General features: G+C 39.9%; 4 protein-coding genes across 5 annotated transcripts; 1 reads left to right on the top strand and 3 right to left on the bottom strand.

The window, feature by feature from the left end:
* Positions 1-60: 60 nt before the first annotated feature.
* LOC110845049 lies at positions 61-12,146 on the top strand. 2 transcript variants are annotated; one of them, XM_035847099.1, is made up of 4 exons: positions 61-593; positions 678-1,084; positions 8,609-8,758; positions 8,827-11,035. In XM_035847099.1, the coding sequence occupies exons 1-4, from the start codon at positions 427-429 to the stop codon at positions 8,943-8,945; spliced, it is 843 nt and encodes a 280-aa protein (XP_035702992.1). In that variant the 5' UTR covers positions 61-426; the 3' UTR covers positions 8,946-11,035. The 2 variants fall into 2 exon arrangements, with proteins under 2 accessions (XP_035702992.1, XP_035702996.1); XM_035847103.1 differs by lacking the exons at positions 8,609-8,758; positions 8,827-11,035 and adding an exon at positions 11,941-12,146 and having other exon boundaries at positions 256-593.
* A 50-nt stretch (positions 12,147-12,196) lies between these two features.
* Positions 12,197-13,680, bottom strand: LOC110841705 (SEC14-like protein 2). The gene is made up of 7 exons (XM_022087398.2): positions 13,438-13,680; positions 13,293-13,368; positions 13,169-13,212; positions 12,964-13,078; positions 12,681-12,887; positions 12,539-12,619; positions 12,197-12,471 (listed from the first exon to the last, which is right to left on the bottom strand). Exons 1-7 carry the CDS (start codon positions 13,570-13,572, stop codon positions 12,278-12,280), a joined length of 852 nt encoding a protein of 283 aa, XP_021943090.1. The 5' UTR covers positions 13,573-13,680; the 3' UTR covers positions 12,197-12,277.
* A 1,273-nt stretch (positions 13,681-14,953) lies between these two features.
* LOC110845038 lies at positions 14,954-16,966 on the bottom strand. The gene is made up of 3 exons (XM_022091399.2): positions 16,345-16,966; positions 15,772-16,254; positions 14,954-15,668 (listed from the first exon to the last, which is right to left on the bottom strand). Exons 1-3 carry the CDS (start codon positions 16,751-16,753, stop codon positions 15,121-15,123), a joined length of 1,440 nt encoding a protein of 479 aa, XP_021947091.1. The 5' UTR covers positions 16,754-16,966; the 3' UTR covers positions 14,954-15,120.
* A 925-nt stretch (positions 16,967-17,891) lies between these two features.
* LOC110845029 (glucose dehydrogenase [FAD, quinone]) lies at positions 17,892-22,784 on the bottom strand. The gene is made up of 18 exons (XM_022091388.2): positions 22,686-22,784; positions 21,443-22,475; positions 21,315-21,351; positions 21,207-21,247; positions 20,928-21,139; positions 20,757-20,862; positions 20,202-20,336; positions 20,081-20,109; positions 19,932-20,024; positions 19,720-19,848; positions 19,479-19,520; positions 19,345-19,401; positions 19,166-19,259; positions 18,879-19,106; positions 18,683-18,796; positions 18,386-18,614; positions 18,177-18,276; positions 17,892-18,117 (listed from the first exon to the last, which is right to left on the bottom strand). The coding sequence occupies exons 2-18, from the start codon at positions 21,633-21,635 to the stop codon at positions 18,004-18,006; spliced, it is 1,953 nt and encodes a 650-aa protein (XP_021947080.1). The 5' UTR covers positions 21,636-22,475; positions 22,686-22,784; the 3' UTR covers positions 17,892-18,003.
* Positions 22,785-23,830: the final 1,046 nt, after the last annotated feature.

Raw genomic sequence — 23,830 nt, 5'->3', positions numbered from 1 at the left:
GGGTTTATTTGCTGAATTGTCATGCATTGCATCAAGGCGTGACACTTGAATTGATTATTTTTATAAAATAAAAATGATTGCTTGCATATTTTAATTGAATATTATATTTATAGTGCATTATCACATAGATTTCGATGGGGTCTTACATCAGAAAATGCAATATAATACCTTATGCAAATTGCTTATATAAGGTGAAATGACTAACATAAATGTTCAAACAAACATGATGCAGTTTCATGCACATTTGCATAGGTGCGTCTTGCAGAGATCTTTATGTCCTTACATATCGTTCGTCATACATATTCCGACAATTTATTTTTCCAGGAAAGTTGTAATGGGAAAAATAATTAAAATGTCGTTATTGCTATAATTGGATGGAAAGATTTATTTCAGTGAAAATCACCAAATGTGTCTATTTACCTATATATGTACTACCATCAGCTTCATTTCAAGCGACACACAGGTCTCAAGATGTTTCACATACTCGTCAACTTTTTCGCCGTATTTCTCCTTCTGATTGTGGCTGCCATTGAATGTTCCAGGGATTGGAATTGGGAGTACGAATGTTTCGGAAGAAATTGTCCCACTCTCAGGTATTCTACAATTCAATGAAATTTACATGAACACGCAATTTTCATACCAATTAAAATATGGAAATCTGCATGAATCATCGTCAGTCTCCCCGTGACGTACGAGGAGAGCAAGCTCGTGACGTGTAATGGGACCGAGTCGCTGTTCAAGGACCCAAACGACTGTCACCGCTTCTACTACTGTCCCCCACGAGGAGAACAACCAACCGACCCTGAGACCAACATCACTGCCATTCACTACCAATGTTCACAAGGGTACGGGTTCCACGAGGGCTGGGGTTACTGCGTCCCAGAACACATGGTCAAAAACTGTTCCGCCATTGACTGCCCGGCCTACATCTACGACGGTGTCATTCCCGACCCCAAAGACTGCACAGCGTTCTATCGATGCACCTATGGCTTCGCGACACGATACAAGTGTCCCAAGGGCTCCATCTTTCATGGGGAAAGCGGCCTCTGCCAGGACTATCAAGAGCCGCCTCCTTGTCTCCAAAGTAAGTAATAAAATTGCTTATATAAATACTTATTTAACCCTTTCCTTCGTAACGATGGATATATCCGTTCCCGAATTTCGAACGTTGCTGCGGAACAATGGAAATATCCGTCGTCACAAACTTGGCGTTGTGACGGCACAGAGGATATTTCCATCCTAACATACTAAGCGTTGCGACGTGACAACGGATAAATCCGATCGCATAATTTTGGCTTTCCTCTGGAATGAAGGATATTTCCTTCATTCGGTTATTGACCTTGTTGCGGAGAGATGGATATTTCCTCCAATTGTAAAACTAATTTTGCCACGGAAGGACGGATATTTCCGTTCTCTATTTGTTTTTGAAAAATTCTAATCTTCTGTATTCCAAACAATCCAAAAACGCTCAAAATCACACAAACATTGAAAATTCCACAAATGGATCCGAACGACAACGCCGAAAATTCACCTTTGTTGTCGTGGGATGAAAGTGCTCAAATAATTACATATTAAATTTAAGTGTTGTTATGTCAATATAATTATTAATTGTGCTCGAAAGTGAGACATGTCTGAAAAGTATTATCAATATTAGTGTGAGAATATCAGAGTATTTAGTGTCCTTGTGTCTCCGTCTCTCTAGTTCACGATCGATAAGTAGAGTTATCATGGTCAATTGTATGTAATGTCAAAGTAATCGTCATTGCATAAATAAAGTTCACATTCTAAGTTGATCAACATCGTTAAGTCGTTGTTCAAAAGTAAGTATATCTTGGGAGACATAAGTCGTCGCCCAAGACATTGGTCTCGCGAAGCAAGTGAACTAGACCTAAGGACATCAAAATCAACCATTTTTTCTGACCAAAGTCAAGATGGTCAACACAAGGAGCGGAGCCGGAGTTGATCATGAATCGAGGACAACAGCAGTCGGTGCGCCATGCAGCGTTGCTGGAAGCGTCTCTTCCTGTTCGTCAGCAAGTTCCGTCGCTGTCGCCAAGGGGAAGGAGAAGGAAAATTTTCTCATCGAATTGTCGAAGTTGCAAAGGAAAATTGATGACGCTGTCCGTGACATCAATTTGGCTGGTGAGGATCTATCTGACGTGAAAGAAGAATTGGAAAAGAATAAGGAAATCTTATCGAAACTTGATCCAGCACAACAACTTCAAGAAGTTCAAGAAAAACAGTCAGAAATTGACCAACTAAAAAAGAAAAAGAGGGATCTGACTATTCTCAGACTGGAGAAAGACTGCAAAGTGAAGGAGCTCGAGAGACAAGTGGATCTTCTCAGAGCAAGATTCGATACCAATCTTCACATCATCGACGAAGAAGCTGAGATGGAGTCCCGTCGACATCATGAATTGGATGGCGACCTTGATGGGGTCAAAGATGATGGGGCTTTCGAATTCTGTTCTCATCAGGACGAGGTCAATAAGGATGATCACGTCAGCGTCACACCACCAGTCAATCCAACTCTCTCTACCGAGTTTGCACAAGTACTTGGATCAGCTTTGGGGGCAGCCATCAACCTGTCCAACAATCAGAAGTCTCAAGATTACGGAAAATTTTTTGCAAGACAAACCACAGGAAAAGACTTACCCACATTTTCTGGAGCGCCTGATGAGTGGCCCATCTTCATAGCGGACTACTCGAGGACCACTCAGTTATGCCAGTTCTCACCGGACGAGAATCTCCAGCGCCTTCGAAAGTGCTTACGGGGGGAAGCAGCCAAAGCGGTACAGTGCTTGATGTTGACACCGGAAAACTTGCCAAAGATTATGGAAACTTTGAAGCGGAGATTTGGTAATGAGGAGCACATTATCACTTCCATGATTGACGCAGTGAGGTCTACGCCGCCAATCCGAGAGGACAAGCTGGAGACTGTGATCGAGATGGGAACAGCAGTGGTCAACTTAATCGCAACAGTTAAGTCTTTGAATTGTGACCACCACTTACAAAATCCTACTCTTCTGCTGGAGCTGAGAAACAAACTTCCTGCGGCGTACAAGATGCAGTTCTCTCTATGGACGAAAGGACAAAATGGGAAGCAGGGAAATTTAGAAGACTTTGCAGTTTGGATGGAAATGATGATGGATTGTGCATGCGAACATGTACCACCCTCAACTAAAGATAGAAATCAGCAAGATAAGACCAACAATGACTGGCGAAAGAAGAGTCAAGTTCACACAGCTAGTGAGAAGCCAGATAGAAAGTGTAACTTTTGTGGAACCATCCAACCCACAGTTGTCAAGTCGTTCGAGATGCAGCACCAAATGACCGCATGCAAATGACTGCTGCTAAGAAATTGTGTTTTTCTTGCTTAACCCCTGGACACTCATCTAAGCAATGCAAAAGGAAATTGAAGTGTGGCATTGACGGATGCAATTTCTTTCACAACAGACTTCTACATGGGGCGCAGCCAGTCCAAGCAGCTTATCGTCAGGCAGATCAGTACCGCAGCGAATCACAAGTACACGTGATCAACGCTACATCACTCCGATACGTTCCTGTTGAAGTTTCTGGACCAGGAGGGAGTGAAGTCATCTACGCCTTACAAGATGATGGATCCAACGTCACCATTCTTGATGATGACGTCAGAAGGAGAATAGGAGTGACCGGAAAGCAAAGTTCATTCTGCATCTCGACAATGAGCGGCGAGAAGCACCACCCGGAATCTTAAGTCATTAGTTGTGGAATAAAGATTGCTGGGAGTCAAACAGCGCCACAATCATTAAGTAATGTTAAAACAATTTCAAATTTGAATTTGCAAGCAGTCAGTCTTGATGTCAAGAAGTTGAAAGAAGTATTCTCATACCTTAAAAATATTCCATTGATGCCATTCCAAAATGTGAAACCAAAATTGCTGATTGGGAGTTCACACTTCGACCTTATCCAGCATCTCAAAGTGGTCAAGAGAGGACCAGGTGAGCCGATAGCGGTCAAGTCAAGACTTGGATGGGCAGTCATCATGGGAGAGGAGGAGATGAGAAGAAGTCACAGCCACTCATCGTATCATTTGTGCAGTAGAGAACGAGATGAAAACTTGCACCAGATGATCAAGAACAGTTTCTCCACGGAAGATTTTGGAGTCAAAATCGTGGGGGGGAATTTCCGGTCGAAAGAGGATGTTCGAGCACTCGACATCATGGAAGCGACGACCGTGAAATCAGAAGATGGCATTCGCTTCCAGACAGGTCTTCTTTGGAAACACGACGAAGTGAAGCTTCCCGAGAGCAAGATAATGGCGTTCCATCGTCTACGGTGCCAAGAAAGAAAAATGGACAGAGATCCCGGATTTGCAGATGCATACTGCAGAAAAATCCAAGAATATCTGGACAAAGATTACATTGTAAAAGTGTCAAAAGAAGAAGTTATAAATCATTATCATCATCCACGACTGTGGTACTTACCACATTTTGGCGTCTTCAACCCCAACAAGCCTGTAAAACTACGCCTCGTGTTTGATGCAGCTGCAAAATCACACGGGACAAGTTTGAATGATAACTTGTGTCAAGGTCCAGATCTCAACAATTCTCTGGTTAGCGTGTTGATGAAGTTCCGGCAGTACAAGTACGCGTTTGCTGGAGACATAAAAGAAATGTTTCATCGTGTGTATATTCAAGAACAAGATAGAATTTCGCAAAGATTCCTTTGGAGGGGAAGGGATCGATGGAGCGAACCTGAAGTGTATGAAATGAAGGTCATGATTTTTGGAGCTGCATCCTCTCCAACATCGGCTCAATTCACAAAAAATAAGAATGCGAACCTTCATATTGACCAGTATCCTGAAGCATGTCACGCCATCACCAAGAAACATTACGTGGATGACTACTTGGATTCGACGCCCAGTTTGGAACAAGCAGTTAAGTTGGTGCGAGAAGTTATCGAAGTTCAAGCCAGGGCCGGTTTTCAAGTTTGTAATTGGGTTGCTAACTCTCAAGAGATATTGAATTCTATTCCTGAGGAACTGAGAGCACCAGAGTCAAAACAATTGAACATTAAAGATTGTTTACCGGAGGGGAGAATTTTGGGAATGTGGTGGAACCAAGATGACGATACATTCCGATTCAAGTTTAACTTCAACAAAGTACCACAAGAAATTACTGAAGGGACAAAGCGACCCACTAAAAGACAAGTTCTCAAAGTTGTCATGTCTGTATTCGACCCATTGGGAATCTTAGGACATTTGATTGTAAAAGCGAAGATATTGATGCAGGATATATGGAGGAGTGATATCACCTGGGATGATGAGTTGCCCACCACCCTGGATCTCAAATGGTCAAGTTGGTTGCAGGAGTTGAAAGGAATCACTGGGGTAATCATTCCAAGATGTTACTCGTACCGCATCCCGAAGAGTGCAGCAGTTCAACTCCACGTGTTCTGCGACGCCAGCGAGAAGGCTTTCGCATGTGTAGCCTTTCTCCGAGTCGAAGATGAGGAACAAGTCGATGTCAACATCATCATCTCAAAAACAAGAGTTGCGCCACTGAAAGTACTTTCCATTCCGAGGTTGGAGTTGCAAGCAGCAGTTATGGGAGTTCCAGTCGCAAATATGATTAAAGAAGAACTAGAAATAAAAATCACTAAAACTGTATTCTGGAGTGATTCAACCACGGTACTGAAGTGGATACGCAGCGACGCAAGAAACTATAAGCAGTTTGTTTCGCACCGAATTGGCGAAATCTTGGAGTCAACCGATGTTGAGGATTGGAATTGGATCCCCACCAAGTTAAACGCATTCAGCTCTGTGTTAAGAAGCATTTTAACCACAGAACTAATCAATTTCATTTTTGGTTTCAGCAAAACGCGAGTGAAAACGAATTAAGAAAAGTAAATTAAATATTATCGTCAAAATGAAGGTCTCGTGTTCCGTGATGCTTGGCTATTTTGCCATTTTTGTGGCAATTGCCAGCGCATCTCCGTTGACATTGGTGTCATCATCTCCCTATTGACCCCAACAAGATAGTGGTAGATGAATTTTTTTGCCTCGACCGTGTTTTGACCGTTCTGTGCAACTTTTAAATTCTACAATTACCGGCCTCCCCCCGTTCCTGCTGAAGTGGACTGTTCCAGACGGAAAATTCTGCTCACGCCATTTCACTCATACTTCTTCTGAGGGGATTCCCGCTTATATACGGAGCGTCCTCTACGCCCCCAAGTGCTCGGTCGGAGTTTGAGACCGTGCGGTTGTATGCAGGCTGGCCGTTCTGTTGCACTTAAAGTGCCTTCACAAGGCGAGTTCCCATCCTTAATTTTTTATTATTAAATATCTGTCGGTTCACCTCTTCCCTAATTATTGTATGGTTTTTTGTCGGGCCCTGTCGCAATATGACAAAATTTATGTCCGTCGATGAAGCCGTGATGCTCGCGTATCCCACAACCAAATCAATAGTCCTGACTGGCGGGATGGCTCACAAGGAAAACAGCGAAATTTATGACTTACTTGATTTCGAACATTGGGACGACGACGAAGCGTTTGGTCCTGATTGTCACTTCTGTGGACAAGTGATAGTTGAAATAGCCTTCCCGTTTACATACAAAGGAACCAAATATACCGCCCTTTTTCAAGATGACCTGGCTGGATCTCCTGACGATAGCGGAATACTTCAATGTGTATACTGTTTAAATTTTTTCCATAAAAACAAATGCAATATTACATGTTCCGACATAACTTTTTGTAACCTCTTTTTATCTAAAGACTGGGCGTGTCCTAATTGCGTCCCCGATTTCATAAGTAAATTGGATACAGTTTTGATGAACAAACAAGATAATTATAAAAAATTAATGCGTAAATTGGTAAAAATGTTAAATCCTTTAAGAAATCAATTTGACGAAATGTATTATACAATCGAGTGTTTTAAACATAAGTATGATTTTTGCATAAATAATTTTGAGCGATATGGTATGGGTTAAGTAAGTCGTCACCTTACCTGGTGACTAAATATTGATAACGTGGACCTCTCACTCGATTTGGTTTCTATTCCTGTTTGTATTCTAATGATCAATTAACCCAAATTAATCCCAAACTGTTTACTTTAGTGTAAATATATTTATTACATGCTTATTCAGAGAATTAGCGTATAGTGTCATGAATTGTAAACCAGTTAATTTAACTGATATTTATTGACACATGAATAAAGGACAACTAAACTAAACTAAACGTTGCCGACGACGCCACAAGAGACAACTTGGAGAGCGATCTGGGTCGTTGGTTCAAAGGAGCTAGTTTCCTGTACAAGAGTGAAGAAATGTGGCCGAAGGAGGACTTTAGAAGTAAACAAGAAGCAGATGATTCAATGGAACTGAAGTGTGCAGTAGTGAATGTGACTCGTGAACTACACAAGAATTTACTCTCACCAGAAAAATACAGTAGTTTCTGCAAGTTAATCAGAGTTACAGCATGGATTTCACGTTTCATTAATAAATTAAAGAAGAAGACGTTCACCGGAAGTGATTTGACAGTGGAGCTGAATAAGGCCGAGTTACACTGGATTAAAGTTATTCAGCAAGAATCCTTCCCAGAGGAGATAAAGTCGTTAAATGAGGGGAAGCAGTTAACAAAAAGAATTGTACTATACAAACTGAGTCCCGAATTGCATGATGGCATTATTCGGATGAGCGGAAGATTAAATTATGCAAGTTATTTACCATTCGAAGCAAGAAACCCAATCATTCTTAACTGGAAGCATCCCGGGATGGGATGGAGTTCGGGATCAAGTCAAAAGTTCGTACCTCAAGGTGACAATTGTGAAGAGTTCGAGAAAGCCGATAAGATTGGGCGACACAATTGGCGAATTGCTCAGAGATTGGCTGACGAGTTTTGGAAAAAGTGGGTCAGGTCATATCTCCCAACATTAACAAGACGTGAGAAATGGCATCAACCTGCTAAACCTATCAAAGTTGGGGACCTAGTGCTCATCGTGGACGACCAAGCCAAAAGAAACACGTGGGAACGAGGACGAGTTGAAGCTGTCTACCCTGGAAGAGATCATAAAGTTCGTGTCGCCGACATAAGAACATCGAAGGGGTTGTATCGTCGCCCAGTTTCCAAGTTGGCAGTAGTCGATGTGGATGAATCTGCGATCATCGAGGGGAAGAATGTCGTGGGATGAAAGTGCTCAAATAATTACATATTAAATTTAAGTGTTGTTATGTCAATATAATTATTAATTGTGCTCGAAAGTGAGACATGTCTGACAAGTATTATCAATATTAGTGTCAGAATATCAGAGTATTTAGTGTCCTTGTGTCTCCGTCTCTCTAGTTCACGATCGATAAGTAGAGTTATCATGGTCAATTGTATGTAATGTCAAAGTAATCGTCATTGCATAAATAAAGTTCACATTCTAAGTTGATCAACATCGTTAAGTCGTTGTTCAAAAGTAAGTATATCTTGGGAGACATAAGTCGTCGCCCAAGACATTTGTTGTTTACCGACTTTGAGTACACTAATTACGTATCGCTTCGCCAATTAGCAGAGGAGGAGGAAATTTCTGGTATGATCCCTTACTTAAAGGCTGGAATATATTTAAATTTTATGATTAACAAATAGATGACGAATCAGATGAGGGTGAAAGTTCTGAGAGTAGCGACAATGAGTCGGACAGTGACACTACTTCGAGTGATGACGAGGATTTGGCAGTACATTATGACACCAACAGATCACAACAAATTATGGCATCACAGATTTCGCCGACTCAGAGTAATAATTTTATTGCTGTTAGTTTAAGCATGAATATTAAAATGTAGCGACCATTTGTTCCAATTTAGCATCACCGGCCACGGCAGCGAATTGGAAATGGAAAATTTGTACCAATCACGAAGCAAATGTAGAAGAATTTGATGAAACTGCAAGTGGTTTCAGTCACTCTCCCTCCTACCTTTCGTGAATTAGATACGTTCGAACTAATGTTTTGCAAGGAAGCCGCTACAATTTGTATTGAACAGACAAATTTATATGCAGATCAAACTGGAAATGCAGCAACAAAACGATATGGACGATGGGAAGAAGTGAAATATGAGGATATTTTAAAGTTTTTTGCAATTAGAATATTGATGGGGATCACACGCAAACCGGAAATGAAACATTATTGGTCCAAAGACCCAATGCTACAGATGCCCATCATTCCTAAAATTATGTCGAATGACCGTTACATGGATATCCAAAGATTTATTCATTTCTCTGATAATGAGGAGCAGAATGATGATCGACTTCGGAAGATCCGAACAATTTGGGAGTTGGTCATGTCCAATTTCAGGACGCTTTTGCAGCCGGGCAAGTGTCTATCTGTCGATGAAACCTTAGTTTTGCATAAAGGACGACTCCATTTCCGCCAGTACATTCCTAACAAAGCGTCTAAATTTGGAATCAAAACATTCTCAATTGTCGACGAGGGCACAAAAATGATCCTCAACTCTTTCATTTATTCTGGGAAGACACAGGACCTCAATTTTTGTCGGAAAGAATACGGATATGGTGGCGCCATTGTTTTGCACCTCATGAACCCTTACTTTGAAAAATTTCACCATGTTTATTGTGATAATTGGTTTTCAAGTCCAAACCTTGCTCAGGAATTAATGAGAAGAAAAACATATCTCTGTGCAACTTTGCGAAAGAATCGAAAAAATACCGATCCGCCCAAGAAAATGAAGAAAGGGGAAGTGATTGTGAAATCAGCAAACGGTATTATGACCCAATATTGGAAGGATAAAAAGATGGTATCAATCATCAGTACAATTCATGATCATCAAATGCAAGAAGTGACTCTCCGTGGGACTGGCGCAAAAGTATTAAAACCAACATCAGTCTTGGACTACAACAAATACGCACGAGGAATTGATCAAGGAGACATGGTCATGAGCACCTACAATATTCGAAGAAAAACTAAGAAGTGGCCCACAAAAATGTTCTTGCACCTCATTGACATTTGTCTTTATAATGCACACAGAATTTTTGTCATCAAAACTCGGAGTACACTGACATTTCTGGAATTTCGTTTGCAGATAACTCGCCAAATTCTTCAGAAGTATGGTCTTAAGGACAAAGTCGTTCCCTCCGCAAGCACAGATTTGGAAAGATTAACTGGTCGAATACACTTTCCCTCATTCAATCCACCCACCAAGAAAAAACTTCATGGAAGTCGAAAGTGTAAAGTATGTGCGTCAAAGAAAGAGGCTAAGGACACGGTATACCAATGCAATACATGTATAATTCCACTCTGTGCTGTTCCATGTTTTGAATAATTCAAAACATGGAACAAAACATTCCAAACATGGAACCAGAATTATTTCATACCAAAAAGAATTATTAATGTTGTAATATTCAAACAAAATTAGTTTCATTGGAATATTTCATTTTCATCGCTAGAAAGTGTTCCCGTATTTTCGTTATTTGTGTTACAAAATTATTCCGTTCTAAGTTCAATAAATGTTGAACATATCTCCGTGCAACGCGAAACTTAAAATATAATTCTGGCTGTTGGTCGTAAAACAATATCCCTGGTCGTCATTTTTAAGAATTTTTGAGCAGTTGCTAAGAAATGGTGCAAAATTTAGAGGAATAATTTCCTTGAATTTACATAATTTACAGTGCAGACCCCATATAGCCCGAGCCAGGGACTTAGTCTCTGACCACTCCGATAACCCCCAGTGGTCAACCACTTGACCGATTTCGCCAATCTTCAAACTCGTTTCCTAACTTTGTCCAATATGCATATGGTAAAAATTTCAAGTCAATCGGTTCAGTCGTTTTGGCTCTATCGTGTTTTGGGACGGATGGACGGACGGAAATTATGACGGTTCCTTAAGCCCTGACTCAGGCTAAAAAATTACCGGCGAGAAACTGACGTTGAAAGCGATCTAATTCCAGTAAATTATTCCTCTAAATAATGCACCATTTCTTAGCAACTGCTCAAAAATTCTTAAAAACGACGACCAGGGATATTGTTTTACGACCAACAGGCAGAATTAGTCCATCAAGATTATTTGACACTTTATCAATCTATAAGGTTACGACAAATGGCCGAGTTACAAAATAAATTTTCATTTTTAGAAAACTAAAAATTGTTGAAAATATGTCATTGGTTACAGTTTTGGAAATGTAATTTTGTAACCGTCATGTCCGTCTGTCTGTCCGTCTGTCTGTCCGTCCGATCATTTTACGATAACTTTATATTGGTAGAATAAAAATAAAATTCGGTATCATGGGTAAGGGCACATCAGACTAAAGAATATGAATAATGTTCATATTCATCGAATATGAATATTTTTGTGGGCCCAGCCCAGAAGACTGAGACCCGTACTGGTTTTAAAATTGGTCAAGGAGCTGAAATTTTGCATGCTGGATTGTGGGAACATTTTTGCCGATTACGAATAGTAGTTGGTGCAGGTCGTCTGACTAAAGTTTAGAAGCTGACACTGACCCTGACTCGGGCTAAACAAACGCTGCACACTGGGATTTCAAATTTAATTTTCGAAATAGTACCCTCGAGATTTTGATCTTAAAAAATCAAGCTAAAAATTACGATGATTTCATCTTAACGAATTAAATCTCTATGTCTGCCCATTCAAAAGTTATTAAAGGTCAAAGTCGTTGGTACACACGACCATGGGACGTGTACCAACGATTTAAAAAATAATTATTTTATTTGTAACTCCACCATTTGTCGCAACCGTTAAAAGACCCAAGAGTTACCTAGATACTAAATGTCAAGCAATCGTGTTAGTCCATGATTATCCCACTAAAATTAAAATATAGTTACGAAATTGCATCGCGACCGAGACATTTGTGTCCGCAGCAACGGGATATTGAGGTCAATTGTCGTACGAAGGAAAAGGTTAATTAACTATTATTGAACGATTTTGGTATTTCATCTGCACAAACAGAGCCAACGACAACGACAACCACATCGACGCCCACGACTACCACGTCCACCCCTTTGCCCACAACAGAGAAAGAAGTGCTTACGCCGTCTCCAGCCCCCAACGCCAATCTCACACATGAAAAAGAGGGGCTAGAAGCCTTGTAGGGCATCGGCCAATCTGAGCCAGCTCATGCTTTCACAGTTTTCAACTGAACTCTGTCCATTGGAAGCATCATGTTATAAATTAATATGCATATTAATGGAATACACTGTTCAAATATTAAAATATGTATATGCATTTTATTTGGTGAATTTCATCAAGTGCGTTGTTGTTATTCTGAAATGTCTGCAGAAAATTATTAATAGTCGTCCTCCATGCCAGCATAGATTTTTGAGCCACCAAGTGATGGGGGCAACTTGTCAAAATCAAAGTCCTTTTCCAACTCGTTCAGCCATTGGCGACGGTTGGTTCCGTAAATGTGAAGACTTTTTCTCATCCCTGGACTTAACAGAGCTTTAATTGCGTTAAGCACAGGTTCCACGGAGGATGGGGCTGAAAGGCAAATGAGTTGTACATATTTGCTTGTGGACATCAATTGATAAAATATTTAATCACGTACTGTTCACTGTGATAATTTGGTCTGCACATTCTGGATAGTTCTCTTCGTACCCAATGACAATCCTGAGCAGAAATGGGATACCTGCACAATTAATATACGCACATCGTGTATTTATTGTTAAATACATGAGAAATGAAATTACATCGAAGGCATCCATGCTGCATAATGTTGAACCCGTCGAGGTTGATGATGAGATGTCCTCGAGTAATGTTCTTATATTCTTGTCCCAAGTTTCTGACCAGAGTACACGCCTCTTGCAGCCCTTTGTCGACATAGCGCATTAATTTCTCCCCCTTCCCTTGAACAAGGGCTCGTCGCAGGTCAATGGTTCCCGCTTCAAAGTATATAACTGCGAAGGAGAAATTTTGGTAATCAAAAAAAAGTATTTGAAAATAAATAAGTGTGTGTACAAGTGGTTTACTTACAAGAACGACCCAGTTTGTCTCTCCCTTCCAAAGAATATCGAAAATCCGGTCGAAGGTCGGAAAAATCTTCTTGATCAATCGTGTCCATGCCGTTTTTCTTGCGCCAGGCCATATGCTGTGCCCGCATGAAAACAGAAATAATTATGCTGTATGGATAGACCTGGGTTAAAGTGGCAAAATGTTTTAATTTCAGTGACTAACATACCTTTAATAGACGAGATTCGGCAGATTCTACGTTGAAATTGCTATCTGTTTATTTTAAGCATACATTACCAGCGTCCTCGTTAATCATGGGTGACATGCATATGTATTAAGCTATTTCAACATACATCTCAGCCACTTGAGGAGGAAAAGGTCGTCTTGCATGTATGGTTCCACAAGTTTGGGCATCACCCGGATTTTAAACTGCTCTTGGAATTAATATTTAGGAAATTCAACGTTTAGACGTTTTTCATATGTAGATTTGGAGCGTACCTCGTCTAACAGGCCCTTTTGTGCGAGGGTGAGCGTAACATCTTCTTCGAATGTTATGGCTTTGCAACTATTTTGCATCAAACCTATGAAAATAAGGACGCTGACGAAGAGTTGGAGAATCATTTCGAACCCCATTTTCAAAGCTAGAGCTAGACACCGAAACTTCAACAATATGCACCGACGATCTGCTTGTTGAACTGGGGAAATACTTTTTGAGATGTTTTCACAGACATTCCTGATTAAATATGTAGTTGGCTGAAATGGGTGGGAACGGAATGGAAACAAACAGGCATAAGTAAAATAGAGGTACACGTGTATAACATTGTATTGCTCAACTTATGCACTATGTTTCATTATTTACCTGTGTATGTATGTATATACATATGAACATATGTACCGATTTTTTCTAAGGGAAAATTATTCTGATTAGTCTCACAGTTCTGCTTTGTGATGCAGGATTTCTGCGCAGATACCGCAGAAACTTTTTTTCTGGTTTCTCCAAAGGAGAAACCAAGGACAATTCAAAAGGGCATAGTCACCCTGGCGCAGATAAGTATTACATAAGATTGCTCAAGTACTTGAGTACTCAAGTCATTGATTGTGGTCAAGTACGTAATCCTGTGTTCAAAAGTGTTATCAAATATCAGCAAATTGGCTCAATGAGCAGCGGCATATTTATTAACTGTATCTTTCATGAAAACAAAATGCAATCCCACATGTCGGTGTTGATAACCTGAAAAATGCGCATGACCAGGCTTGTCTTTCCCTCGCGATCATTTTCAATTCGTTAATTTGAATTTGTTTGTTCGAGTCTCTTGGATGACATCTTCAACCTCCAGCTTCTCCTGGTCTCACACGCACCTTAATCACAATCTTGTAATCGAAGATCGGATCACTCGCCGTCCGCACAACAAACTTGCGGTCATCTCCTTCAATGCACCCTGTCGAGGTCGAAAACAAGATCGGATACACAAGATACAAAGAGAAAATGAGTCAACGTGAAATTATTTAGTACTCATCGACTGACTCATACGCTCAGTCACCAGGAGCCTATATTCTTGTAATACAAGTGTCATTGGCCTTGACCTCTTCAGAGAAGGGGAGGGACTGGTCAAAGAGGAAGACGTGTCGCTCTCTGATCTTCCTGAAGTTTTTTTATGGCTCCAAACTTGGAAGTTTTCTTGCCGTATGACCGCCCACAACGTGCCCAGAGTTACAACCTTACAACCTGTTAGTTAATAATGCGATGGTATGAAATGTAACCCTCTGATTTGGTTGAAATTTTAAAATGATGTGGTCCAAGTTAATATAAGCAACGTTTCTTGGGGCAGTTTGTGTGATGGTTGGAATCAATCAAAATATTCAAGGGCAAAGTTGAAAAAATGTTGAAATGCTCCGATATTGCTAACACATTTTCAGTAAGATGTTGTCTATTTCATCAGAGGATAACGTCTCCTACAAGATGGATGATAAATTACGTTGGATAACAATTATGTTGTGCACTGCACATAATTCATTCCTGTATAATCAATCACAACAAAAGTAATATTTATTATCAATATTATTGCACTATTTTAATATTGTACATATGTATTATACACACTTGTAATGTATGCATTTGGGCGTGTAGGTGCCCAATAAATTCAGCTTTTCATACTAAAATTTGTCATAAAATGTTTTTTTTTATAAAACTCCATCTTTGTGCAACTCAAGAATCATGCCTTGAAATCTGCTCTGCATCAAGTTCTGGTCCCCTGCCTCCTTTACCTTCATGGAGTCGAGGAGGTCACTTAAATCAGGGATCTCACCCTCTTCGCCCTCTTTTCCACTTGCTTTCACTTCCACGTCGTCCAAATTTACGGAGTTTTCTGGACTTGTCAAAATGATGGGGAGCACGAGTATGGCCATCATGAAACCCAGCACTTTCGAACGATTAAACCTACGCTTGAGCTCTTTGACAGAAAAATCTGGAAACGGAGGAGTGTCCAGAATGCGACAAAATTGGAGAAAGTGATCTGCATAGAGTTGGAGGAGAGAATCCAGGCTTTGAGACCGAAGGTTGTGATCCGTGCTCGTGTAGAAAAAGTAGACGAGGTCCAAGGTGAGGCAGGATTCTCGGAAGACCTGCAAATCCACGAGCATAATTTCCACCGGCTTCTTGGTAATTGGGTCATATCGGAAAAGCATATTATTAATCCAGCAGTCCCCGTGCCCTCCTACGATCCATTGTTCTGTCCCGGAGGAACACAAAATGTTTTTAGAATTCCTAACCAGACCGTCCTCATGCATACATATTATTTAGGTGCATATATGCATTTTTTAAGCTGTACTCACTTTTTCCATTGTTTTCATCCTCATTCGGTCCCATGAGCCGTCTTAGCTTGCGGGCCTCCACCTCGTCAACCCCTTCCGGGGAAACAAACATTTTGAAAATGTCCATAATTTTCCCATCCAATTTACGAAAGGAACGCATTGCCTCGGAACCTTTGAGACTGACATCGGTTTCCATGAGCTGTAACACCATCTCGAAATTGGACTTGGCCACGGGCTGAATAAACACGTTCTCATCCGAGAGAAATGCTTCGGCGAGAAATGGGAAACGAGACGTGAGGGTGGACAATCCGCTGTGCACTTTGTAGGCCAGACTGAGGGCGTGCAGTTTGGCCAGCTCTTTGACCACGAGAGCACAGTGATCGAAATCCAGGCCAAGCTGTTTGTTTGCCATCGTGAATCCACAGCTTTTGCGGACATCCTGCATTAAGATATAGTTGGAAAAGAAGTCACTTTTGTGCTCGTCTTCAGCGTTCTTTGAAAGAGCTACATAAAATAAAATAAAATTACGTTTGGTTATGTGCCCTATATGGGAAATAAAATCTTATCAAATTTGCTGACAAGTTTATTTAGTACCATTTTTATAATTTATTGCACTTCCCCCAACAAATGGAGGAAAGGCAAGTTTTAACAAATCTGATTTCTTTTGAACAACTTTCTTCTGCAATTTCATATATTCTGGGATGAGAGTTTTGTACACGGAATATTCCTTCCAAAATAAGTTGGTGTCATCCAGAAATTTCTGTCGAATAGGGTGATTTGGGTACAGTTTGAGGAGGAGATGCTGTTGCGGATGGTCGGAAGAGTCATCCTCCAAGACAACGTCTACCCCGTATAAAACGCTGGTAAAGTTGTCACCTGGGTTGGAGCCTGAAATCACGTCGAAAGTTTTGACCTTCTTTTGCAGTGCTGACTCCAGAAATGACTTGGTGATATTGGGAATACTGGAGGAGCAGGGGTCCCCATCGACCCCGTTTTCCGACATTGTATACTTTATTTAAGTACTAATTTGTAAAAGAACAACTCTAAAATATTACGGACCAAGACGAGTGCATGTGAGGACGGTTATGATTTGACTGGACTGAACGCACGACAGTAAAGCATATATACATTTAAAAACTTTTAAAAAGATGCTCAGTGTCCGTGGGTCTCAAATTAAGAGTAATTATTATCGGACACTATTGAGAGATATTTAGAGAGGTTGGGGGCTCGTCAGGGTCGATCTTGATTAAAAAATCGGTTGCATAAAAAAGCGAATTATAATAGTTTGTGAGATTGAAGGAGGAAAAATTGTCGCAAAATTAAATAATTGAACCCTCATGAAGTCAATAAACGAAACGAGAATGTCCAGTCGACCTTGGCCTTGTTGCATATTATCTGCATGCCGAAGGGATGACCAAAACTGTTTCAAGCTCATATCCACAGTGTCCAATCAAAGTATATGCATCACTTTATAGCATCTCTTTACACAGTAAATTCGCATTTCACACGCAACCAGACGGATTGGATTTTAATAATCGTGATAAAATTAAAATTACAGAGAGCGACGATTTTTTCATTACTTACTGCGTGCAAAGTTTATGATAAATTTTTATATTATGTAATTCAATGCATATAATAATCGCTATCTACACCTCTAATGTTATATAGCTTGACAAAATAATACCTTCTACTGTTTTAGGCATATGAGACTATAATGAATAATTATTTCGCAATAAAAAATATTATTTGTCAAAATCTGCTTTCGCAAACCTGGGGATGGGAAAATAGTATGCTTTCACAAAATGGTGGCCTTATAATTTAATTGCAACTCGAAAATAAATGGTATTGAGCTTTTAAATTACAAAACTCAATTGACTTGATTGATGTACCGGATGAAAAAGTATACACCGACTCATGCTTCACGTATGTGTAGATAATTTGTTACATAAATACATGAAAGTCATTTTAACGCATGCACATTTTTCAAGATCAGGCAAGGTTACTCTAATAGACAGTAATTGATCAAGTTGATTCATCTCATTATAGCTACAATTATGTTAAAGCAGCGGGTTTCTTTTGATCGGAAATGCTATCAAGTGTAAAGAATCAATTCAGTAACAAATCGTACACAAGCCCTCAAGTGGGAATAATTAATTATGGTTTATTAGAGCATATGTTACCCTTAGCATAGTTATTATAACTTGTAAAATAGTATATATGTAGTAGTAATTTAATTTTTTACTATATGCATAGTTATGGCATCCGAGAATAGAAACACATTTGGCCATTGTGCTGTCCTAGGAAGTGTGCAAGCTTATCACAAACGGCATATTGCATGGCCCAGTACGTCTGGACGAGAGACGCGCCCTATGAAATAGTAGCATTAAATCAATTGCTTTGTGCAAGTACATAACTTGCAAACTCACCTTCTCGCCAATCAGGATGGCAGCAGCATTCAAATTGGCATTCGTGATTTTTCGAAGGACTGACGTGTCCACGACGCGAAGACCACGAGTTTTCAGAACCCTGTGCGTAGTAGAGATAAATAAATAAGACGTTACAAATCATTTTTATACGTCGTTTTTAATTATTAGCGATAAAATTGGGAGGAAAGGATGACGGGAGAGGATGTCACCTCAGATGGGAGTCGACCACAGCAGTCGAGTCGTTGTGCCTGCGACCCATTGAGACCGTTGAAGAAGGATGGTAAAGTGTTAAAGTCATATGACGAACGTAGCATTCGAAATACGCGGGACTCTTCAAATTGAAATTTTCACATCCTGGAAAATGATTATTCACTAGTTTCGCTCCCAAACCTCGATACGTTTCAGTCTTCTCATACAGATTCACAATAAACTTGACGGCTACACACACACATAATATTCTTAGCTACTATAATGGTAGTGATATACTAATTCTGGAAAGTAATTACCTTCCACCATTGATACAATATCGTCCGGATGGCTAAAATATTTTGGATCAATTATCGGCTTGTCCCATGGACTTCTGCTCGCAAGTCTAATCTCTCCACGACTCTTGGGTCTCCCTGCGCACATATTTTCCATCATGTAAACTGTTTATGGGCTGGTTATTTGAATAACAACAATTAATTCTTATAAAGTACTAACCCAACATGACTAGAACGAAGTTGGCATCTTTCCCCACGTGAGGACCATAATATTTGTCGAGGAGTCCAGGCTTCAGCCCAAGGATGTAAGTGAACTCGTCCGCCAGCGTCTTATGAACCCCACTCGTGCTTAAGAAATAGCCAACGTTAGGCCAATCCTTATCCTTATTTGTACTTGGCGTGGAGACAAATCCCACCGCAGAGACGCCAGCGAGGGACGAGAAGGGACCTTGGTGGACATGAAACTTGACTAAACTGATTTACAACTTTTTAATTGCCTCAAATTACCTCCGCCCTGCCTGGAATACTGATTAATGGAGTGTATATTAACGTCCCTGTCGACCAACAGACTTTTTGCCTTCATAGTCACGGGACCTAATAGCTAAAAGCAACAGCAGAAATAAATGAAAAAAAAACTAATCACCGTAGCTGACGCTGAGGTATATCTTTTGTCATATTGCACCTACCGTGGTTACGTGGTCCTGCAGATTCTGACCAACGGGTAGGTTCGCACGGCATGAGATCTGTTCAAACATTGTCAATTTCTAAACTTCCACTTGATAAATTACAAGAAACTCTTTATTATAATCTATTATATTACCCCAACTTGGTGCAAATGTGACTTGATCCCAATTCCAGAGAGCTATTTAGTCATAATAGTCATTATTACAATAAGCAGTAACAATATGAAGCAAAAAGAAATACACGATGGGGAATGTGAATAAACATTAATTTATCGTCATGTAAAAAAAATTAGTCGGATAGGTACACCGAAAAAATGTGAGACAAAATATGTCCTGGGCAAAACGTATACAGAAAAAATCCGAAATTATATCAAGTACCATGAGCAGCCGAGGCGAGTCAACTGCTCCAGCACTAATTATGACCTCTTTTCGTGCACGGACAAATTTCTGCATCCCATGACGGACATAAGTCACGCCGTAAGCTGATTTTCGTCGATCCAGATGAATCTACATAATGACATGAAATTATTTTTTGAAACCATACGAGTTTCCAATGTTGCATTATTTTGTAAAGCATGCGACCATCTCACTTTAATAACTCGTGCATAACGATAAATCACAAGATTCTTTCGATCGATAATAGGCTTCAAGAATGCTTCAAATGTTCCCCAACGAACTCCATCCTGGAAGTAAAATTTTTCGGAAATTGGTTTGGAAAGTACAAGAATATTTAACTTACTTTCATTGTGGCGTCCAATTTACTAAATCCTGCAACATCAATGCAGAATCAACCAGACATGCATAAATCATATAATAAGTGCATGGAAAAGTTAAGATTTGGCTATATTTAATTTACCAACCTTGAGTCTGACGTGAATTTGAGTCCCTTTCTTTGAAGCCCATTTCTCTCGCAGCTTTGATGAAGCGATCGGCTAGAATGTTCCCGTCCTTTAGTTTGCCAACGAACAAAGGTCCCTGAGACCCGTGATACTTTTCTACATAAAACATGAGGGTATTCGGTAAAACGAGTTAGACAATTCATATGGCGCCTATTTACTTGTTTTCGATTTTTCATTTCATGCCCCACAAGTTTCAAAATTTTTATCTTCAGAATTATTATTAGTATTCTCATACTCTGGTAGATTTGAAAGCGTTTAATATTTGTCAATACTTCGAGGGTTTTCCAAATATATTTTGGCCATATAAAAAATATGACTGAAATCTTGTCCCCATTTGACGATTTAGAAGAACAAAAATATTGAATTTAGTAAAATATTTTACTAAAACTGCTGGAAAATATGTGGACTAAAATAAATATTTTGGCGTTTTCTCAAATGTTGCATAAATATTTTCCAGATTTATCATAAATACTTATCCGCCGTATAGATATATTTATTATTGATATTATTTTTAACCATTCGGATAATTCCCATGATAATTTTCTGATTTTCGGAAAAACGGGAGTAGATTTTCATAGCGCCATCCCGAATCTCCTACCGACTCTGCCAACTCATCATAATCCTAAATATAAACAATGTCGTCTCAAACACTCAAACCATAACAAGTCATGAATTACTTGGACCTGCCTTTGGATTTCCTCTCTGATAAATCATAAAGTTCAAGTTGGAAGTGCCACCTAATCCGCGACCGCGCGGCCACATGGACTGCTGACCAACCATTGCGAGACAAGAATTTGAAAACTTATTCTGAGGAACGGTTTTATATTGCCAATCGGTGCTATCGATCCTCTGAAGGTAGACGGCCATCGCGGGGACGGACGCCAGAGGAGATGGGTCACCTTGTTTTAAAACCAAACAATAGTTCAAGAAAATTGGACGAGCGATTCATGGCGTCTGTCATCTTACCTCCACCCTCAAGCAAAAGCACTCGATTCCACCTGGACAGCCTAAAAAATAGTAGCATATGTAATGACCGAATTTATAGTCGTGCGAAGATGAGCTAATGAATCGTACCGGTTCGCTACAACTGCCCCTGCCGAACCTCCTCCCACTGAAATCCAGGATAAAATTACCCAAAAAATAATGCACCCTCGAACGAATCATTCTATGAAGACTTGTTAAATTATTAAATGAAGACTGACCAACTATAAAGTCAAACTCCTCGTAGTGAAATGGATCATAAAATTGAACGGATTGAGACCTCAGAAAGTCGGAATAATACATGACTGCAGCATACATGGTTACAACTGATGGCACCGTCATAAACGTCATTCGGGTCAACATTGGAATTGGCATGAGGGCAAAATTGTAGTTGAAATACGCTGAGTCGCCCATGGTTGATTTTGTTGTCTTTCTTATCACTCTGGTTGGGGTACTGCTCTGAGGAGGTGAGTGGGACTTGCACCCATTGTCTAGTGAGACACCACACCCACCACTCGCACTTTTTCTAACACTTGTCTAACACTTGGGGGCTTTCAATTTCTGTCTTAATAGGCAAATCTTTCTGTTGAAAATAAGGAATTTAAAACGCTTTCGAGCCATGACGTGCGTCACTTCACGGCTTTGATCACTTGTTACACATCAGATGCACTGAGAATTGGGTGGGTGCCCACATAACACTGCTCGTCGTAAGAGACGATAATAATGACATTAAAGTTTATAGGAACTTCTTTACACGGTTGCAATTCCAACATCTCTAATTCAACGAGTTTGCATGCACTAACGAGGCCAAATAAGCTATCAAGTCACTATTCCATGATAGATTCAATTGATGGATTGAGTTTTCTTGTTATCAATGTTCCGTGACGCAACGTTCTTGTAGACTGTCCCACAGTGAATGAACCACGTCGCACCGGAAGAAATTGTGTATTAAATAGAATTAAATATGATAAAATGTCAATAAATTCACAATGGAGTCACTTCCACCAAATTTTCTGAAGTTTGAAACACATTTGTTGGCTAGATTGTCTGTATGGGTTTCAGATTTTTAGCGATTTCAAGCAAACATCCCCAAGACGGAGAGTCTCGCGTTGCGCTTAATGTCACCATTCAAGTGCCATTCCATGAAAACGTCCAAGTTGCGAAAACCAATGAGCTGGAGGAGCTGTCGAATACTTTGAGCCACCACAGTTGACATCTGAGCTAGGAGGTGGACGTCCATTATTAGTGCTTCTTCTACAATTACGAGAGATATGTATGTATTATTACACGTCCTTTATGAAGTATATGTATGTATCTAGTGGATGTGCACTACATTATGCAAGATTGATATTACAAGTCTCCTTTTCAGTAAGATAATTCACAAATGTTGATCATTGAACAACAAATAAGCAACTAATTCAAAGCAAGAAAGGGAACAAGTGAGACTGCAAAATGCAGTGATACCTATGTAGCAGAGGTTTGGGCTGCTTATTTAAAGGCACTTTTAGGTGATGTTTGTTGTAGATATGTATGCGTACTCAGACTCGCTGCGTCTATTCGTTACCAAGTTCTTCGCATTTCCTCCACCCCCACATGCCACTAGTTGTCAAAACCATAAAATCTGTCCCTTCCTCCAGGATTAGGGAAAACTTAGTTTTGGGACTTTTGGGCAGTCTGCTACCCAAACCTGACCTGACCTGACCAAAAACCATACATTTGTATTACATGCATTTTATCCGCTATTTATTTGCCTCTTCCCTTGTTGCTACACTAAAATTAGAGCGTGTATGGTTCGTTGTACGCATAGTAAGTATTGTTCACGTTATTAATCTCTTAATTAATAGTTTCACTGACAGATTTCTGAGCTGTGTTGAGTTGAACACGTATGCATGTAGGTATTAGAATGGGATAATAGCAACGCATGTATTGGCTGGGAACTCGTTCACGCAAAAAGTATTTAAGTATTTTAAAGTATCCAATAATGTACAACACATGACCACAATTATTGACCCACACACCATAATTGTATACGTATTTACACATGTGTTGTTTAGTGGTGTACAACAACGCAATTACCTATTCGAACAATATAAGAACCAATTAGAAAATTATACAGAATTGGAGCAATCGAGTGAGTGCATAGTACTCATAACATAATACTCATACAAATTGCATAACATTAATAGTGAGATGAAGTTTGCTTTTTCGTTTGGCAATAATATGCACTTCCTCACTTCCTGTCCAACCACTTTAGCACTCCTCGATCTGCTGCATCTCTACTTGCACATATACAAATACCTGTGTACATACAGTATATATGCATGTGCATTATGATCCATTGCTATCCATTGCCGATCCAAACTTTTTAGGCCTTTTTGCAAAAAAAACGTAGAACGACGTGAATAATCTTCACTCCGTCGCAGACGCATCGATCTTTACGATGCTGAATGATTGAATACATGGTCGTGTCGTTAGATTTCTAAAATTCTTTACTTGTGCATTTCATGTTGTTACTCTCATGGGGAAATATAAATTCAACTAGACCAAAGCAATTATATATGCGCATACATATTCCTTCACATGTATTTTTATTCTTATTTCTGCTGCCA

Source organism: Folsomia candida, unplaced genomic scaffold, assembly GCF_002217175.1.
Source record: "Folsomia candida strain VU population unplaced genomic scaffold, ASM221717v1 Fcan01_Sc001, whole genome shotgun sequence".
Taxonomy (NCBI): domain Eukaryota; kingdom Metazoa; phylum Arthropoda; class Collembola; order Entomobryomorpha; family Isotomidae; genus Folsomia; species Folsomia candida.
Note: the sequence above shows the minus strand (reverse complement) of the source record. Positions and strands in the feature narration are given on the sequence as shown.

What these genes read in the sequence shown, in the direction of transcription:
- LOC110845049 (XM_035847099.1), top strand. Translation starts at nt 427, where the DNA reads ATGTACTACCATCAGCTTCATTTCAAGCGACACACAGGTCTCAAGATG. An exon ending in AGAAATTGTCCCACTCTCAG is followed by an intron (nt 594 to 677) that starts GTATTCTACAAT and finishes AATCATCGTCAG; the next exon opens with TCTCCCCGTGACGTACGAGG. An exon ending in GCCGCCTCCTTGTCTCCAAA is followed by an intron (nt 1,085 to 8,608) that starts GTAAGTAATAAA and finishes ATTAACAAATAG; the next exon opens with ATGACGAATCAGATGAGGGT.
- LOC110841705 (XM_022087398.2), bottom strand. Translation starts at nt 13,572, where the DNA reads ATGGGGTTCGAAATGATTCTCCAACTCTTCGTCAGCGTCCTTATTTTC. An exon ending in CCGAATCTCGTCTATTAAAG is followed by an intron (nt 13,079 to 13,168) that starts GTATGTTAGTCA and finishes ATGCGGGCACAG; the next exon opens with CATATGGCCTGGCGCAAGAA. An exon ending in GCAGCATGGATGCCTTCGAT is followed by an intron (nt 12,620 to 12,680) that starts GTAATTTCATTT and finishes TTAATTGTGCAG; the next exon opens with GTATCCCATTTCTGCTCAGG.
- LOC110845038 (XM_022091399.2), bottom strand. Translation starts at nt 16,753, where the DNA reads ATGTCGGAAAACGGGGTCGATGGGGACCCCTGCTCCTCCAGTATTCCC. An exon ending in TGCAATAAATTATAAAAATG is followed by an intron (nt 16,255 to 16,344) that starts GTACTAAATAAA and finishes TATTTTATGTAG; the next exon opens with CTCTTTCAAAGAACGCTGAA. An exon ending in GGATGAAAACAATGGAAAAA is followed by an intron (nt 15,669 to 15,771) that starts GTGAGTACAGCT and finishes CCTCCGGGACAG; the next exon opens with AACAATGGATCGTAGGAGGG.
- LOC110845029 (XM_022091388.2), bottom strand. Translation starts at nt 21,635, where the DNA reads ATGGGCGACTCAGCGTATTTCAACTACAATTTTGCCCTCATGCCAATT. An exon ending in TCATGGGAATTATCCGAATG is followed by an intron (nt 20,337 to 20,756) that starts GTTAAAAATAAT and finishes TGTTTTATGTAG; the next exon opens with AAAAGTATCACGGGTCTCAG. An exon ending in GTATTCCAGGCAGGGCGGAG is followed by an intron (nt 19,107 to 19,165) that starts GTAATTTGAGGC and finishes ATGTCCACCAAG; the next exon opens with GTCCCTTCTCGTCCCTCGCT.